General features: G+C 41.3%; 1 protein-coding gene across 13 annotated transcripts in view; it reads right to left on the bottom strand.

Moving 5' to 3' along the window:
- SOX6 (SRY-box transcription factor 6) overlaps window positions 1-20,505 on the bottom strand; it is a 583,835-nt gene that overhangs the window by 332,855 nt on the left and 230,475 nt on the right. For all 13 annotated transcript variants that reach the window (XM_048485157.1, XM_048485158.1, XM_048485155.1 and 10 more), the window contains one exon: window positions 12,454-12,691. In XM_048485157.1, coding sequence (XP_048341114.1) covers window positions 12,454-12,687 — 234 coding nt within the window. In that variant the 5' untranslated portion in view covers window positions 12,688-12,691. The remainder of the gene's footprint in view (window positions 1-12,453; window positions 12,692-20,505) is intronic.

The following is a 20,505-nucleotide window of genomic DNA, read 5'->3' as shown; positions in this document are numbered from 1 at the left end:
GAAGGGAAGCTGGCATTCCGAGCTGCATAAGTCCATTCAGTCTCATGAAGGGTTTTCAGGTGACCAGGAATATTTTTTGCTTTTTCTGCCTCCCATGCCACCTGAAAACTCTCTGGAGGCGATGGGGCAGTGCGGCAGTGCCACTATTCCCAGCCATCCAAGACTGTGAATTGGGCTGCCCAACGCAGAATGTGGGAGGTTACTGTTTGGAAGAAGAAAAAATCAAACTCCTACTGGGCAAGAGCAAACTCTGCCATGAACCAAGGAGGATAGACTATGGCCACTATTTGCTGAGAGACAAATGATATCATTCATTTAATAAATAATATAATTGATATGATAAATAATATAATTTCACCTCAAGAATAGGATTGCTTTATTAATATATCCTCAAGATAGCCTATTGTAGGCCTGATCAGCAGTTATTTATCTGCTGTTACTCTCAATGGTCTTGCACTCAACCTTTAACTGAAGGGTAACATCTGGTCTAGCTGTATTTCTGTTTGGAACACTATTTGGGCTCCCACCAATGAAGTGAATATGAGGGAAAGATATACAGCAACTTTCAAGATTAAACTAAGCAAAAAAATAAGCATATTTGTAGAGCATTTCTTACTTGTTTCTCATAATGATCAAAGAAGATCAAATATCATTATGATCAAGTATTCCTGAGGGAAAAAGACATATGAACTAAAATTCTCTTAACTGCACCCCTATGGTTATTATTTAGCTGTGAGATTTCCCAGACTACCTCACCTGCCTACATAAAGAGTAGGAACATTGGAATATATCACTTAGGAGTTGCTGCATTCAGCTGAATATGCTAACGCTTGGATATCCATGGTGGAATGACAGCAGAGGACTGGGTCCTTTAACTCTTACTGGCTAAAATTTCCCTTAGGTATTTAACATCTGACTATGCCTAATATCAGACTGTCAATTTGTTTCTGCTTATCAGCAAAGAGGTGATAAGACTCTTTAAAGGTTTGTTACAATTTTAGCATGAATATGTGTGTACAGATAGGTAGTATATGGGATAATGGTCAGACTAATATTAAAAGAGTACAAAAGATACACAAAAAAGAAAATTACACTTAACCGTACCTGGCATCTGGTTTTCCACAGCTGGCTCAGATCTGGGGGGGGGGGGGCAGGGGTAACTGAACTGGCCCCACAGAGACCGCTTCTTCCTGTACTGCTTCTATCACTGGCTGCAGATCAGAGCCAGGGCCACTGTCTGACACTCCATTGGAGAAGTTTTCAATAACTACTGGGCCCAGCTGGTCCTTAACAGTCACCTGTGATAATTTCCTCTCTCCCACATGCTTTTCTGCCTTCTCCACTTCGTTTAGGAGGGGAGAAGCATCTTTTCCACAGTGCCTCAGAGCCACTGTAGGAGAGAGGTAGTCTTATTTATTATATTCAACAGAGCTCACAGAGAGGCAGGTGGGAGGAATGGGTGACTGCACAGGCGACCACTCAAAGAACAACAGTTACAGGTAACTGCAACTTGTTTTCATCATCTTGGTACTAGGGCAATCCTACATAGAAGAGTAGAAGCTGACTTACTAAGACATGGAAGGTGGATATGAGCTCTTAATAGAAAAATGACTGCAACACCACTCTTCACCTTTAGCATCTTTCATGGACTCTATATCAATGAGGTAATGTTTTGCATTTCTGGTAGGGTCACAGTGGCTCACAGCAGAGGCTGATTGTGCTCAAGTGGAATGTGCTGTAAAAGGGCGGTCAACATGCACAAGTTATAGCATAAGTGAATACAGGACCATGTCTATCTAGGAATGGATTGAGGATAAGCCTGTACCTTGTTCAGGATCCTGAACATCTTTCCTGAATCCTGCATCTTTCCTGAAGGGTTTGGTCCTGCTGAGGTGCAACAGCAGAGATAGGGAGTGTGGGGAGCTCAATCTTTGATGTCTTGTGATTGTGGAAACAGAATTGGCAAGGCAATGATGTCTTGTTTTAGGTAAGATATGCAGACCACTTCAGGGAGGAATTGAAGAGGCCATTGTAGAACTGCTCAGATGCCAAAAAGAAGTGTTTAGGAAAAGAAGGGTTCTGACTGATACCCCAATGTTCACTGGCCTCTCTGGCAAGTGCCACTGTGACCAAGGAGATTATCTTTACTGTCAGGAGATGGAAGAGGTATGTAGCCACTGGCTCAAATTCCTATCTATCAGTTTTGTTAGTAAATGGGATAAGTTCATTGAACTGGAAGCCAGAGAGGGGAATGCACATTAGACTCAGATCTGGATTCCATTTTGGCAAAAAAAAACCTGACTTCCACTTAGCATGGGTATGGAAACAAGCTATAGCTGCTAGGTGAAACCTAATAGGGGTGAAGATGTGTTAGGCATAGAAGATATTCAAAAAATTCTTCCTAAGGAACACAATACAGGTCACATGCTTTTTGGGTAGTCCAGACTGAGAAATGTTTCAATGTGGAGAAATGTCAGACCAATGGTTTCCTTGCATGAAGTATGATTTGTTAAGTGGTGCTGTAGAGAAGTGGTCTGAGAGTCGCAACAAAGTCAAATTGGGGTTGGAAATGTTTTGCAAAATGGAGTGTGCATGGAGGTATCTCCCAGAGAGTTTGAATCCCAGACTTCCTGAGGGCAGACACCTGTATTTATTCAGGTGATGTAAGGTTTCCGGGCTGTATGGCCGTGTTTCAGTAGCATTTTCTCCTGACGTTTCACTTGCATCTGTGACAACCTTATACAATTCTCAGCATTCTCACCAAGCTACACTTCTCTAAAACAGTGACAGGTGAACTGGTAAAAGCCTTATAAACATTTGCCCTGTAGATCTGCACGGTGTTTATATAATTTCATATGATCTAGAAATACAATAGGTATACACGGTTAACCCTTCATTTGTGACACAGCAAGCCATTTGTGACATAGCAGCCTAAATTATGATTATGTTGTCAATCATCAGGTGCTTTGTAATACCAAATGGGAAGAAAGCTTGAACATAGAGTGATTTCAGTATCAGATGAGAATCAGGAACCACCCAGTTTTGAATCCCCAGTCTCAACTCAAGTTCATTTGAATGACTTTGGACCAGTTATATTTCCCTCACAGGCTGCTATGAGAATGAAATGAAGATGGGAGACCTAATCTTCAATTAGGAATGATAACAGACTGAAAAGGGGGAGGTTTTTTTTAGTCCCATGGCAGATGGCTACATCTTGTTAGTACCTGAATTTTAGCTTATTGATTCATGTTGGGGAAATCTGCCTTAGACCTGATACTAATAGGAATAACTGCTGAGTATTTCACTCAGGCCATGTGATCTTACAGCAGAGACCATTCTCACCAGACCATGCATTAGTACAGTTGGCAGCTTTTAAGACAAAAACAATCTGCTGTAGATGGCAGTGACTAAGTTTGCAATGAGAAAAACAATTGCTCTGACATAAATTCCTTTGGACTCTTTGGGGATTCCTTCTCCCTAGTTGACAGTCTGTTATGTAAGAACATAAGAACATAAGAACTAGCCTGCTGGATCAGACCAGAGTCCATCTAGTCCAGCACTCTGCTACTCGCAGTGGCCCACCAGGTGCCTTTGGGAGCTCACATGCAGGATGTGAAAGCAATGGCCTGCTGCTGCTCCTGAGCACCTGGTCCGCTAAGGTATTTGCAATCTCAGATCAAGAATGTACACAGTGGGGAATGTACACTTCCAATGGCAGTGATACTGTTCACTACTACCTACTGAACTGTTAACTATGAAACTCTTCTGCTGTTTTTATCCTGTCAATTGCTTTCCCTGCACTAAACAGTCTCAGTTCCTTACTGATTTGCCAAAAGTTCACATGGTTTCATCAGCAATGAGAAGGATAAAAATTGTTTTAAACAAACACTTTACATCTGCGGTGGGGAATTAATGTGAAGTTCTTTTAAATCTTTTTCTTTTGATGCACCCCTCTCACCCCACCCCCACCCCCACCCCCACTGCATCTCCACATACAAGCAATGTCAAATATTCTGCCACTGCCTGCAAAATTGCAATGGAAAAGCCTTCCCCCCCCCCCTCATTCTTTTACATTGTTTTCTTCTGTAACATCCAAAAGGATGATGATGAGATACTTGAAGTGGAAGCCACTCCAGGTCTGACATGGCAGTTGTTGCACATTGCTGAATCTGTAAAATGAAGAGCAAGCACAAAAGGAATTTCCAAATGCAGCTGCTATTTCTCATTTGTTAGATCCTTTTATTACACCATATAAGTACACAGCTGGGAAATACTATAGAGTGGGAGTTAAAACAAAATATTTTGGCTTCCAGACATTCAGAATACACAAAGGACTCAGTGAAAAGCAATTCCTGATATCAAAAGGGAGTGAAAGTTTGAAAACATTTCTAGTCAATGTGTAGGGCTTGGTTGTTGTTATCATTTTTTTAAAAAACAACAACAACATATTCAATATACTATATGTTATTGCCTTGCTATAACACAGGAAATGCAGCACACAGTGAATGCTGGAAATGACTTCTTTAGTAATTTTCTCAGGTCATTTCCATATTCCATTTTCTTCTCTTTTTAAAATCTCACACAGCTGCATATAGTGGACACTTAAAACTTCTATAAAAGATAGTGAATTGATTCATATGTTATAAATTGGTCCAAGTGTGCTGAAGTGATTATTCACAAAAGTTATCTAGTCTCATAAATTGTATAACATCTTTGAGCAAGCTTCCTCAAAGAACTTGCAGCAGCAGTTTTCACAAGTGAGATTTCCCCAAAAGCCTCATTCACAGAAACTGGGGTTGCATCTTCCATAACTAATATTCTCAATGGTACATTTCTCATATGACCAGACTACTTGCTTGAGAAAGTATTTGTGCAAGTGAACATCAATCCGTAGCACAGCAATCAGCATGGAGTCACGTTCTTGTTTTTAAAAAATACATGTGTCTATGTTTAATCCAAGAAGTGCTCATCATGGCCCAGATCCACCAGACCATTACCACTCACAGAGTAGGACTGTCTCACATACTTCTCCTAATATATTTCCCATGGAGTATTTTTGAGCTGCAGCAAGAGAGAAACAAGAAAGTGCTGCTTTGCGAGCAGAATTCTCTCTCTGTACCATAGATCCAAGGTAGAGGGAAAGTGCCATCAGCTTTCCACCCCTCTCTAGAGAAAACCATTTGCTATGTTTTTTTGTTACAGAGTATTAAATCAGCAGAAAGATTTACTTCCAACATTTTTGTTGCAACCCACCATCATATTCCTTTGGGGATAGGGCGGTATATTAAATCAAATAATAAATAAATATTCAGAAAACCATTCTAATGCAGTGTCTCACAAAATGAATGTTAATTCAGTTAATTCAGTAATCATGTAAAGGTGTGACAACCTCCCAAACATCAAAAGGACATGACATGGAAACTGCATTTAGTCCATACAGGTGTAATGGGTAAGGAGAAGCTGTTGCTCAGGTGCAAAGCACCTGCTTGACATGCAGAAAGTCCCAGGTTCAATCACCAGCATCTCCAATTGAACAGATCAGGTAGTGGGGTCATGTGATCTCTATTTGAGACTCCGGAGAAATACTGCCAGTCTGAGTAGACATTCTGACCTTGATGGACCACTGCTCTGAAAAAGCAGCTTCAAAGTTAACATCTGTACTCCAGCTATTAGGCAATGTGACCCATTAAAATACTAAAACTACTTGGGTGCTGTGTGGTTTCCGGGCTGTATGGCCGTGTTCTAGCAGCATTCTCTCCTGACGTTTCGCCTGCATCTGTGGCTGGCATCTTCAGAGGATCAAAGCCTTCGACAATACACTAAAACTACTGTTCATAATTCCCTAAAGTAGATTGGTCACACAAAAGTCTGCCCTTAGTCCCAACTAAGATGAAAATGTATAGCACAACATTATATAAATTAGTATCCATAAATGAGTAAACTGGCAAAATCACCCCTCCATTAACCACAATTTCTAGACTTTAATATGATCATTCTGACATGATTTCCAAATATTTTTTTCTCTCCAGATAGTGCAATATTATTATTGTAGATTTCACAGCTGCCAGATCTTTAGCTGGTTGTTGGCCTTCATTACAATTCGAGCCTCATCCAGAGGCCTAGAAAGTTGTAATGGAGGAGGAGGAGGAGGAGGAGGAGGAGGAGGATAGATTTCACAGCTGCCAGATCTTTAGCTGGTTGTTGGCCTTCATTACAATTCAAGCCTCACCCAGAGGCCTAGGAAGTTGTAATGTATCGGCGTAGTATTTATCATCATCATCATTATCATCATCATCATCATCACTGTTATTATTATTATTATTATTAATTCTACTTAATATACCGCTCTCCCCCAAAGGGCTCAGAGCAGTGTACACAATATATACCTTGTGTACAGCAATACTAATTGATCCAATCCTGTGCCATTTATTGTCATCATAAACAGTGCCTTGAGCATCCCACATTTTTCGATTGTGGGAAAGGCAAGTGCAAAATGATGTTTTTAAATTTCACAGTTATGACTATCTGGAAGGGCCCCAAGAAAAAGACTGTGTAGATGAACAGTTGTTCCAAACACTGACTGAAAGAGAAGACAGGGAAGGAGGACAACATTCACAGCTATTTAAATCACTGCAGTGGTTCAAAATGAGTAGACTGTGTTAGCATTCAGCCTCCTGATCCATTCAAAGTGCACAAAAATAGGTGCTATGAGAGACAAAGGAGGCATATCTTCATTGTGAACTGATCATGCCTGCTTTGAATGTCCTGACTTACACTTCAGAAATGCTGAATTAGAGGGGAAAGGAAGGAAGTGAAGACAGAAAAGGGAGATGGAAAGACAAGAAGGAAGAAGGAAAAGAAGAGAAACTATAGTGGGCTTTCAGGGAATAGAAACAGGAAATAGTGGGAGAAGGGAACCTTAGATGCCCCCCACAGGTCCCTCTGGGTCTCCCACTTGAAACAACATAGGCACCACAACAGTTGATGTCATATTTCTTCATTCGTTCAGGTGCAAAGCCTAAATCCTATATGTGACATTGTTGCCCAATAAATAAATAAGCAAATTACACCCTGTCAATCTTTAGTCCCTGCTTAGGACCACATCTTGTCAATCATATCCTCACTTCGGTAAAATCATTTCAAGAATTATGTCCAGCCTCCTGGATTTCTCCTTTGGGAGATATGATTAAGTGCCAATGAACTTTATGCAAGAAAGTTTGGATATGTTTATTTTTTTAAAAAAAAAGTAAAACGTAAAACCAGAAAACTAAATAACTTGAGCAAAGTTTATGCACTATTTCAGAAATCTGACAACTGAAGAGTGAGTTGAAACTGCTTCAGTTTCTTGAAGATACAGCATAAGCATAAGCATAAGCATTTTATTGTCATTGTGCACGCACAACGAAATTTACAGCAGCATTCCTCGATGCACACAATTTCAGACTCATACATCATCCTCACTTTCCCCTTCCTCCACCCATCCCTACACAGCCCCAAATACATCAATATGAAGCAGCGGAGTTTAGCATAGCCACAGCTCTAGAGTAGAAGCTGTCTCTAAGCCTCTTTGTCCTAGTTCTGAGGGCCCTGTATCGTCTGCCAGATGGTAACAGTTTAAAAAGAGAGTGTGCTGGATGAGACGGGTCCCTCAGAATATTTTGGGCTTTATTTAGGCTTCGGGAATTATAGATTTCTTCCAAGGAGGGAAGAGGGCAGCCGATAATCCTTTGTGCAGTAGTGATCACCCTTTGGAGCGCCTTCCTATTCGCCTCTGTGCAACTGGAGAACCATACACAGATGCAGTAGGTTAGGACACTCTCTATAGCACAGCGGTAAAAGGACACCAGGAGTTTTCCATCTAGTTGTTGCTTCCTTAAAAGTCTCAGAAAGTACAGTCTTTGCTGGGCTTTCTTAACCACCGCGGCAGTCTGTACGCCCCAGGTCAAGTCCTCTTTAATCATAACGCCCAGAAATTTAAAACTAGCCACCCGCTCCACTTGATCTCCATTTATAGTCAAGGGCTGAATTTCTGAGCTATTCCTTCTATAGTCCACTATGAGCTCCTTTGTCTTGTTAGTGTTAAGAACCAGGTTATTTTCCCTGCACCATGAGAGCAGTCGATCCACTTCATTCCGATAGGCAGACTCATCCCCTCCAGAGATGAGCCCCACCACTGTTGTGTCATCAGCAAATTTGATAATGGTGTTACTATGATAGACAGGAGTACAGTCATATGTATAAAGGGTGAGCAGTAAGTACTGATATGAACTTGAATTATTCAGAAACAAAAATGTATGTTTGAAAGAAGATTTGCAAATCCCCCTCCCCCTCCCTCATGTTTATTGCATGCCGCCCCTCACTCACTCCCCTCCCCTCTTTCACTCCCCTTCCTTGCATGCCACCCTTCCTCCTCTCTCCCCTCTCCCTCCCTCCAGTAGGGTGGGTGGGTCATGTCCAGATGCCCTCTCCCTCCCCCTCCCTTGCATGCCACCCCTCCCTCCCTCTCTTCCCTTCCCTTACATGCCACCCCTCCCCCTCCCTCCACTAAGGTGGGTGGGCCATGTCCAGATGCTGGAAACCCTCCCCCATCCTCCACTAGGGTGGGTGGGCCATGTCCAGATGCTGAGGAGCCCTCCCCTCACTTGCATGCCACCTCTTCCCTTGCACGGCACCCCTCTCCCTCTCTCCCCTCCCCCACCTTCCCCTCCATTGCATGCCACCCCTCCCTCCCCTTCCCTTGCATGTCACCTCTCCCTCCCCTCCCTCTGATAGGGTGGGTGGGCCATGTCCAGATGCCGGGACCTCTCCCCTACCCTTTCCTTTCTTACACGCCACTCCTCACTCCCTCCCCTGAATACAATGATGCTGAACACAATGGTGCAGCAGTTCTGTGGAAGAGACTCAGAAACCTGATATACAAACCTGATAACACATAAACATTAGCCACCTTCTGTCATTTCAAAGGGGAAGGAGAGCTATCTTGTGACTAATTGCAAGTTTGAGCTTCCCTCTGGGCCTGTTTGTTTAGGGCAAGTTTTGGACAGGCAGTCTCCTGGAGGCAATCTTCAGCCCCCTTGCCCGTCTGTGCAGTAGTCAATCAATCTCAAGTGTAAGTGTTCCCTGATCCAAGAGGGCCCTCGATTCTCCCTGTCATGGTCAGCTGCAGGGGAAAGGGGAAGTCTCCAATACCAGTTACAGGTTTCAGCCTCTCTGCTGTCAGACATGATCACTGCCTCAGCTCCACTGGCACCCACTGGCTACCACTCCACGCCATGACATGTCCTGAGCTCTTGGTGTTTCCCCTCTGCTGCAAATAGGCAACTGCAGAGTTGCTGGGCAAAAGTGCTGAGGAGGCAGATGCCGGCTTCTTTAAAGTCACTGCCGGCAAATGATAGGTTTATACTGCCCTCTTTTTCACCCCAGACTCCTATCTAGGTAAGCCCAACCACTGAAGCTTGTAGGGGCACCTAAAAGCTCAAGGGTGGGAAGATTCAGCAAAAAAGATATAGAAAGTAATGTGTGTATGAGCAGTGCTCTGACAGCTATCGGTATGGGGTAGTGAAACCAGCTCTCATTCTGTCTCTTATACAAAATCAACTCTACTGCTTCAAATGCTCAACCACTGGGTATGAAGATACTGGAGATCCTTCTACTTCTACCATTCTCCTTTTGAGTTTTATGTGATTTTCATAATATAAATACTCAGTTACTGTGTAATCAATATATTTGATGATAACATTTAATTTCATAAATAGTTTGCCATAGCTATAAGATTAAGAGAACAACTGTCAGGCTGGAGCCTAGCAACCAGCAGAGGAGCATCAATGAGGAGGGAAGCTCCAAAGAATCGGCTAAAGTAGTTTCGTTTTCCCAACAAGAGACTCTCACAGTAAAAATACTTTAGCTCAACTTCTGACCTTGGATTCATCTTACATTCCAGGTCTTTGCACCTTCTGCAGTGCAGGATAATATTATGGGCTAGAGGGGGGGAGTAATGGGGTTTGATATACTGGGGTTGTTTGAAGGTTCTGGCCGAACCAGTTTTTTCCCTCTTACCCATGTATCTACCCATAAATGCTTCTTAACCATCAAGTTACAGAGTTCGATTTGGATCACAAGTTCAGGGTTTGACATTAAGCTGGTTCTATCAGTGCTGGCAGTTGGCCAATAAAATAACAGACTGGCTGGAACATGTATTAGTCCATGAATTCAAAGAGGGATTGCATCCTGAGGTGGCACAGTGGCATTGGTGACCAGTAATCCAGAGAGCCTAATGAGCTGGATCGTCCTAGCTGGAGAGGCTGAGTCCCCACTGAATGCAGTTCAACTATTCAAGCAAAAACCAAGCCCAAAAAAACAATCCCCTTTGACTTCCAGAACCCCAACCAGGAGGTCCTCTAGCAACCAATCCCGATGAAAGCAAGAAGAGTCCCAATATGCCCATCGCAGACATCTGGGATTGTGTGAAGGCAAGTCATTTAGTTGTCAACTGCCCTGAGAAGTGTGACCCAAATTTTCCCTTGGGGAGCTCTGGATGTGGGGATGTCTGAAAAGCCACATCAAAGAAGCCATCGGGGGCCGCAGGTCTGAACCTGGAGGTGGTTAGTAGTGAATCCACCTCTGAGGAGCCAGTTGACAGTGATTCGAGTGAAGGGCCAGTGGGAAATGACAACCACCTGGCCTAGACGGCACCCGCAGCCAGGTTCCTCTACAGGGCGCAAAAGATCGAGTGAGTAGTGAAATGAGACCCCTAGCACTTCCCTTGACCCCCCATGAATCAAGCAGTTGGGACCCATATATTGGTCCACGCTCTTATAGACTCTGGGTGTTCCAAATGTTTGATGCAGCCCCACATAGCTGATGGATTGGGTCTAAAACGAATTCCTTTCCAAAGATCCATTCAATTGTAGTCATGTTATTATCTGATCAGTTCAGATCAACATACCCACTCCAAAAGGATGCCCATCCTTTCAGTCCTCACTGCCCCTTTTAGGGTTGCCTGTCATAATGCTGCACAGATAGAAGAAGTCAACACTGGTATAATTCCCTTCTTAAAGTATAGGCTTTAGGCATAAATCCTACTCCCTATAGTCATCATAATTCATAGTCATTTTATCAAGCCCTCCAGTCTCCTTCCTTCAGCCTATGTAACATGTAATCCTTCCTGTTATTAAACATCATGATGTTCCTTCTGAGTGAGCTGGTTTTTCCAAGTTCCCACTTTTTAAATTCCTTTTTATTCAAACCACCTATCCTACCGTCAGGTTCTTCTCTCTTAGTCCATTTTATCCTGTAACCCTTCCTTCCATTGCCTCTGGTGTTCCTATTCCTTGGCTTCCCTACTTATACTGGAGTCACCCTCAGCTTGCAATGCCATCCTCAGTTTGCAATGTAGTATTTTAATCTCAGGCCCTTTCCACACGGGTGGAATACAGCGCCCCCGGGGAAGCGTTCGCACAGGAGGCACTGCTGCACCACCCTGGCCGCGCCAGAGTAGCATGAAGCTGCTGCTTTAAACCTCACTCATCGAGAGAGGTTTCTGAAAAGCAGCGTCTTCTTGCCAGCGGTGTGAACCACACCGTGCGGGGCAATGCTGCTTTTCCCATCGCTTCCACTGTCCTGCCTGTCCAGCGCCACTCTGGAGGGCTGCAGAGACCCAACCACGCTGCCCTCCAACTCCTGGAGGTTGGAGGGCAGTGTGGGCAGGTCCCTGCAGCCCTCCAGAGTGATGCTGGACAGGCAGGTCAGTGGAGGTGGGTCTGTGCAGACCCACCTCTCCAGTGTGGCAGATCTGTGGGGCTGCTTGCACGCTGCCATGCAAGCAGTCCCCGAGTCTCCACCAGCATAATTTATGCTGGTGGAGCTGTGTTTCTGCCGCCACGTGGAAAGGGCCTCAGTGACACTTGGTACTTTCCCTTTTCCTATCGAACCAGAAAACAAGCTGGTTGGCTTACTGGAATTGGACAGCAAGCTGGTTGGCCAGTGTGGTATAGTGGTTAAGAGCAGATAGACTCTAATCTGGAGAACAGGGTTCAATTTCCCAATCCTCCAAGTGAACAGTGGACTCTTATCTGGTGAAGTGGATTTGTTTCTCTGCTCCTACACATTAAGTCTGCTGGGTGACCTTGGGCTAGTCACAATTCTTTCATAACTCTCCCAGCCCCACCTACCTCACAAGGTGTCTGATGTGGAGAGAGGAAGGGAAGAAGTTTGTAATACTTTGAGATACTTTGAGATATTCTTACAAGAGAGCAAGGTGGGTTATTAATATAAACTCTTATCTTCCAAACATTCAGTGTCAGAAGCTTCCACATCACTCACAATACAACACAGATGTCATAATGTTCATACTTAAATGAAGAGGTAGTAAATACTATGATCAATAGTGGCATCAGTACAAATCAAGAGTTATACTAAAAAGTTCTCCAAAATTAGTCATCAAGAGTCACATACCATTCTATGCTGGGTTGAGATAACACTGTTCCAGTCAGCGTCTTGTTGGATTGTAGTGACTAAAGTTGGCAGCTCCTCAGAGTGAGGTTTGTTGTGCAATAAGGTGTGCAGAGGCAGATGGGAAGCCACCAGCTCTTCATTGTTGCCTTCCTCCTGCTCCTGCGATGCTAAGTCCTGGGTTGGTGTTTCCTCTCCATCAGCTGCAAATGGAGAGGTGGCCTGCTTGGAAGACATTCTTCTGCAAAAGAAGAAGAGTAAACAAGAAACATTTTATTATTTTTTAAAGACCATGAAAAGACAAATTCCGTAAAATCATGCAGTTATTTTAAAGGTTATTGCTAAAACTGTAAACTTGTCTTAGCAGCCCTCCCTCAATTCATTTATCACAGTAGCCCTAAACCAAAATTGGGAGGGGTACATTACCAAAAGAAAGAAGTAGTGATTAGTAGTAATCTCATTCAATAATCACTCTTTCACTGCTATCTGCATTTATTTACATTACACTATCTGCAGTAATAACATATTACTTTAATTCAGAGTAACTTTCATATGACAGAGACTCTTTGAAGTCTTTGACACAACTTTCTGTTGTTGTGCACTCATCTTGTTAATCATGTGTCTGTCATTTACCTGGGACTGACACTTGCAACTGAATCAGCATGTCTAACACGTTTAATAGACTTCCTCGGGTTGTATTCCACAGTAATAAGAAACAAGGAGCTTTGGATTACATTTTTAGCCTTTGCTAAACAATCTCAGAGGGAAGCAGGTGAATCAAACAGGCATGATTCTAGGCATGCAGTATTATCACATTTGAACTAACAAATGGTGGTATTTTATCCATTCTTAAGATACCAGGAATGTTATTGACAGATATGTTTTTCCCTCAGAATCATCTTCTCAAAGCGTTGTTCCTGTATATCCTCATAGTTTCAGCAGGTATGAGAGAAATGCCTACCTATCTGCATAGTTAGGCTGGAAATCCTCTGCTCCCATAGTTAATTAATTATGGAATGTTTGTCTCTTGCAGAACAAATTTTACAAGCCACTAGTTATGCTGTTTCAAGCAAGCGATATATATTTTAAAGCATTATTATCTCATAAGTTATCTTAACTGTAACAAAGTACCAAAACTGTCTTGCATAGCTATGTAAAGCTAAGTTGAACTCTGAATGATTTTGTAACATCTGTAAGTCTTAACTATTCCACCGCAGTTCCCATTTTATATTGTGCATTTATTATAAGGTGCACAGAACTTGAAAAATATTTTTAGCATTATAAATAGCATTTTTTAACATTGACTTTCACATTATTCTTTATAGCAGTCTTTATAATAATATTTTTCATTTTAGCTAAGATGTAAATTATTTCAATTCAAACTGCAAAATTATATTTATAGGAAAAACAATTCTCTTTAAAAACTGAATAAATGAGCATATATTAATGGAGACAAATCTCCATTTTTTAAAGAAATAATGTCTTTATGTTAAAACTGCATCAATATCTAAAGAATAAGATCTCCACCTTAATTACTCTTTAATAATAATTGATTTCATACAATTTCCTTAAAAATGCGCAAATCAGTTAACAGATGAAACCACATGAGTATTTTTCAAATTAGCAAATAATTAACTCAGTAGTACTGTTTCTATAGACAAATAATTACTGATTAAAGAGCCTAGAAATCTGAGATTAACAGTTAAATTTAGAGATCTGACACATGCTTTCATGAATATTACAGTGAAGGAAATATCAAGTGTAAAGAAAAATAATTAAGTTAATTCCAATTTAAACAGTAGTTTTTAATGTAGCAGTCCATGTTTCACATAGGATTTAACAGCTAATGCTAAATATCTCACAATTAATGAGAAGACACAGATTTAACATTCTATTTTTTAAAAATATAGGCTCAGCTCATTTAATTATACACAATTCTATATAAGTGTTCTACAGGTCTTTGGAGTAACCTCAAAAATATTAAAATGCTGATAGCTGTTTAGTTTCTTAAAAATACAACTAAAGATATTATTGACTTCATATATGTCTTAGAGAGAACAAACTGCTGGAATTTGCTAGAATCAGCTTACTGCAAACATGATTACAGTCCCCATGTTGCTTTGAATTACTTACAGAATATATAGCTAAAGGATATGAAACCTTGTGTTGTTTACTTTGCTATGGACAGATCAACAATGACTGTCACACAACAGTTCAATCCTAATTTTCAACCAAAACACTGCAATTTTGCCATTCCGGCCAGCAGACATGTAAAGTATTTTGCTCACAGGACAGAACATAATACCTTATGTTCAGTCTGTTTATACACCATTCCAATGGCAGTGTAATATAGATGAGCACAAATCTCCACTAATTTAAGGCAGTGGTACATTTACAGCAATTCTTTGGAAGATAATTTTATTCACTGGAGCATTAGGAGGCATCTTCCAATGACAAACAGGACTGACTTCTTCCAGAAGGAATAAGCTCTGGCTGCTTTTCTCTGTTTAAATTAATCATGACACAAACCCAGAAATGAAAACGTCTCTTAAGAATACTTCTAACTACAAACTGCACCAATGAATAACAGTGCACAATCCTAATTAAATGTAACTGCAGCTGTGAAAATAGGTTAAATCTGTCCAAAGCTATGAGATGGCTTTTAAAGGCTGGTTTGTTAGGGAGTGTTTTCCTAAGAAAGGCTGGGTCTTCGGTCTTAATCAGCCAATAAATTATTTCCTGCAATTACATTAAATAGAAAATTATCTTCAAATTGGGAATGTTAATTGAAAATCAAAATTCAGAGTGAAGTTCAGAAATTAAATGCTGAATATAATTAGTCTGGAAAGACTTCACCTCAATTTCATCAACAGTCTTTTGATAATTCCTCAAGTGACCATTCCGAAAAGCTACTCTGTTAAGAGTGCAATATAGTAGAAACACCTTTTTTCCTTTTTAAATGTACACAATTTTATATCAGTTTACATGCATATGCTTCAATATTCATACCCATAAATAAACATCCATGAAAACAGGAAAAACATGCCTGATACAACATAATATCTATTTGGCATACACTAACACTAAATAGTAAATAATGATGGAAAAGTACTGAATTATGGAGTTTTTCTATTAATCAAATACATTTGCATGGCTCCAGTTCATTGCATTTATACTTCATTTAAAAATAATTCTGCACAGAAGAAACAATTTCTCAATAAGATAATCCTGCTTTCTTCTGACATAACAAGTTCTGCATGTAGTAAAATTCAAGAGGAGTATCAGCTGAAAAAACTGCTGCTGCTAAACAGCCCCATATCAATAGACTTCTATGGAATCCTCTTTTCAATGAATGGTGGTTGCAGTTGCAGTAGCTTAGGAACTCTTTGAATATAGGAAAGAATAGAGAAGAATCTCATTGGCCTTTTCCACAAAGCAGAAATATACCATCTTGAGACCATTATAAAACCTTTGCCGGGGGTGGGGGTGGGGGGGTGGGAGAAGTTTGCACAGCTCTTTCCCCCAAGCCATATTCAGGATGTTTTATCCCTCTCAACTCAGATTTTCAAAAAATCACTAAACTAGTGCCATTTGGTGATGAAAGTTTCCCACATAGGTTTCCTCTGCTTGCAGCTCCCCTGCATACAATTTCACTGTAAAAAGTACATGAATAAAGTTTGTTTTACCTGGTAATCCCATACATGTGAACTTTTTTCCCTTTTTTTGAGGGAAATGTCTGTGAAGCTACAATGATACGAGAATCTGCAATATGTGAATATTTGAGTTGTCGTAGCTTCACAGACATATCCCACAAAACAAAAAAAGGAAAAATGACATGTGTACAAGATCACCAGGCAAAACAAACTTTATTCATGTACTTTTTACAGTGAAATCACGTGTGAATGAGCTGCAAGCAGAGGAACATCCGTCACAAAGCTTCACCAAATGGTGGTATGGAGAATCGCAACCAAGGCCGTTTCCGCATGGGCCAAAAACGGCGGCCTGGGGGCGGTAAAAACGCCTCCCCCAGGCCGCCGTTCGCACAGGCGGCACTGCTGAAACACAGCAGCACCGACCTGGCTGCCCTTCCCCTCCCTCAGGGCGGCGTCAGGCCGCCCTAAAAAACAACCCTTTAAAGGGTTGTTTTTGAGGGAACAGCCGCCTCTTCCGGCGGATGCGCTTAACAGCACCGCTGAACACGCTAGTTTCCCTTTCATTCACCTTGTCCCGTCGTCGGCCAGCTCAGCTGGCCTCGAAGCCTCCTCATCGTCCTCCCGACCCCTGGAGGTCGGAGGGCAGCGGGCGGGGCTCGGCCAGCAGGCCGCATGACGGGGACAGAAGGTGAAAGTGGAAGGGTAACAGAAGCGACTCCTTACGCGGAGCCAATCGTCCGGCCGGTTCTCCTGAGGCCGCACGCACGCTTGCGTGCGAACGGCCTCCGCCCCCACCCCGGCAGAATTCTTGCCGGCATGTGGGCGCCTGGAGGGCCGTGCGGAAACGGCCCAAGAGAAAATGGCAGACGCAACTATGAAACTGAGAAGAGCTCCATTGGGCAGCAGGTGAGAAAAAAGAACCATTTTGTCTGGCAACACTTTTTTTGTTGGCGCAGAAGTAACACAGAACTTTTAAAAACGTCTGCAGGACATTTTATTTCTGCTATGCAGAAAAGACCATTCTTCTCTCACACACACAGGTATTTCAGGCATCACATAATTCTATATACGATATTGATAACCAATTGCCATGTTCAAGAGATACATGCTAAAAGCTCAAGTAAGGCAGGTGACTGTCCTGTACCGATAAGCTGCTCTATTGGACGTAGAAAGTTTTCATAACAAATGCTCTTAAAATATTTCAGCTTCTTTTGCAGTTTAACTGTGGATATGATCGAGACAATATCTTTGCACTTTACGTAAGTCAAAACAACCTGCTAAAAACCCTGTGCCCCAACTACAGAAAAATCTAAAAATGGCACCCCTGACCTGATTATACAGAGAATGTGCTTAGCAGTATGTGTGCTCATTGATGGCCTTAAATATGATATGTTTACCCCTCAAACAAAAAGTCAAAATAACACCAACATTGTTGCTATTTTCCACCAGCTCTTTAAAAAAAATAATAGACAGAGTGTGTGCAAGAAAGAGACATAGTTGTGGAAAAGATTTGGTGAAGAACTGACTGTTCCAAGTGATGGGTTCATGCAGTGTTTAGTCAGTCCACAAACCAGATAGTTTAGTGAGCATAAATATTAGAACTTGAAAGACATGCTAAAGTCTGGTTATTGGTCTCTACAACTGTCTACATGCTCTCTATTTATCAACATTCCTCTCATATTTTCAATTATTTGCATACCACTCATATTTTAAAAGTACTTTGACTTTGTGCCATTTTGGAGTTTACCTATTATTTTGTGTTTTACAATTTTATAATAAGTGAAATCAGTCCTCTTCTAGGGGTTATCTGTTAAAAAAATAGAAAAGAAATTCAAGCCACTTATAACCTCTGAAAACAGGGATTTATAATGGAAGTGCTGACACAACCTCAACTAAAGCAGCGCAAATGGTGCTGCTATAATACACAAAATCAAGTTCTATTATTCTAAACTCTTCTCACTTGTGGGGTTTTTCTTTTACTGTGCTCCCAGCCAAACTGCTGAAGCATGAAAAATTTAAATGCAATCAAATGGATCCAATTTCACTTTCCTAGAACAAGTGTGTACAGTGGTACAGTAGTAAAAAGGGAAGCATTCAATTTGTTTGATGCTCTTTTTAAAGAAAAAAAATCTGTTTATAATATTGGGCAATAAAGTTAAAAGATGAGAAAATTAAACTCACTACATTTTGTACTGACTCCACAGCCCTAGCAAAGGGTAGAACATATACCGTCCGACAACCTTTTCAGTTAAATGAAGGAGGGGAAGAATTTAGGGGAGGTACAAGGTAATTGCTATAACAAATTGTGTAGCACCATTATAAAACTAGATGGACCAAAACCTTTAATCTGAAATCAGTCCCATGTTTTGACTTTGAGAAAACAGCCCATCAAAGTCATCTCCCTAACTGTAAATTGCCAAAGAGAACAAATGAATTCCTGAACATCAATTAAATTAAAATTGTCAAATCAACTTAATTTTTCATACACAGAAATTCAAATTTAGCTAATGGGTTTCACTTTGCCCAGATGTTCTTTTTAGAGTCATGGACACACTAAATTCATGAGTAGGGGATTTTTACATTTAGAGTGATTTGCTCCTCTTCTGGTGAAAGCTGCTAAACCAAATAATGCTCACTGGCTTACCAAACACAATGCCCGCTTGAAGTCCATTTTGTGAGGTACATATGCTGATCAATAGAAAAGTTTTGCCTAAATGGCCAAGAGTTTTCCAAGTCACTAAAAGGTGATCATTCAGAATTCCTAGAGGAAATCTGGAATGCACTCAAAATTAAGGGAAATCTAACACATGCTATTCTGTATTATTCTCTCTACTTCTTCTTGACATCAATTGCTTCCTTGGGAAAGTTTACAGTACTTTAAATTTGATTTTGAACTGGTCTGCAAAGTGATTAATAGCTATACACTAAAATGAAAGAGTTGGGTCTGCTCAAATGCCATTTTACTTTTTTTAAAATGTTGTAGTTAGTACCATATGCCATTTCAGTACCCAGATCTCTAACTCAGGCAATATCATCAAGATCTCGTAAATGTACAATCATTTGTGCATACAGAAAGTTGGAAGGGACCTCCGGAGTCATCTAGTCCTCCGCACAATGCAGGAAATTCACATCTTTCTCCCCTCATCCCCAGTGCCCTTCCCATCCATTCCCAAAAGATAGCAAAAAAACCCCCTCCAGGATCCCTGGTCAATCTGGCCTGGAGTAAAATTGCTTCCTGATGCCCAAATGGCAATTGGCATTACCCTGGATAGGCAAGAAAGGACCATGAGAGCCAAGCACTAACACAACTCTTCCTGCCTTCCTTCTCATGATCTGCCTAATGTCTAATTCACAGAATCAGCATTGCTGCCCAATGTCCATTTAGCCTCTGCTTAAAAACCACTTCCCAAGGAGGCTTCCCAAGGAAACCACTAGGAAACCACTCTAATTGTTGGGAAGTTCTTCCTAATGTTTAGCCGAAAACTCTTGATTTAATTTCAACCTGTTGGTTCTGGTCCAACCTGGGACAACTGAGGACAACTCTGCACCATCCTCTGTATGACAGCCCTTCATGTGCTTGAAAATGGTAATCGTATCACCTCTCAGTCATCTCCTGTCCAAGTTTTGGGTTTTAGTAATATCACAGAAACTCAGCCAATTATAAGAAGATTTCTGAGACAGGCAACATAGATAGGAGGCATACTAAAATCTAGTTGGCAACTGTCCCCTAGTCTGAAACCTCTCATAACTGAACTGCTGTGGTGTCACTGAAATTTCATACTAAACTATTTAGGGGGGAAGGTTGAGATTGTTTTAGCTACAGACAACTCATTGGACTTGGAAGCAGAAACCTATGATCTGATTGCAACATGATGGGCAAATAGGGAATAACTAGAAAAAAACTGGTGAAAAAGGAATGTGAAGGACACTACTTGTGCCCTGGACCCTTGCCCAACCTGAGCACTAAAATCATGTAAGCACCACATCAACAAGCCTTTCATTACATCATAAACTATCCATTCCACCCAGTAGCACACAATTCTTCCAAACCTACTCAACTCCAGAGGGGTTCTTTACTTTTCTCTGGGTGTCAACACTTCCACCAGCTGGACAGTTAGAGTATTTCTTACTAAGAGGGCATTCCTAGCATTCCATTCATAGTACCATTTATAGGCTCCATTCATAGCCTGTATCTCTGGCTTTTGCTCAGGCTAGCTTTCAAAGGAATGTGTGCACTTCTGCATTTCCAGGGGTCCTTCAGTTTTATTCCAGATTTCCACTGGTTTTAAATTCTCCAATCCTTTCCTATTATACTGTTTATTGAATGTCCTTGTTCATTGACTGGATTGATTTACATCGTGAAATCCACCTTGAGTCTCAGTCAGAAAAAAATTATAACATA

This window comes from Sphaerodactylus townsendi, linkage group LG02 (genome assembly GCF_021028975.2).
Source record: "Sphaerodactylus townsendi isolate TG3544 linkage group LG02, MPM_Stown_v2.3, whole genome shotgun sequence".
NCBI lineage: Eukaryota > Metazoa > Chordata > Lepidosauria > Squamata > Sphaerodactylidae > Sphaerodactylus > Sphaerodactylus townsendi.
Note: the sequence above shows the minus strand (reverse complement) of the source record. Positions and strands in the feature narration are given on the sequence as shown.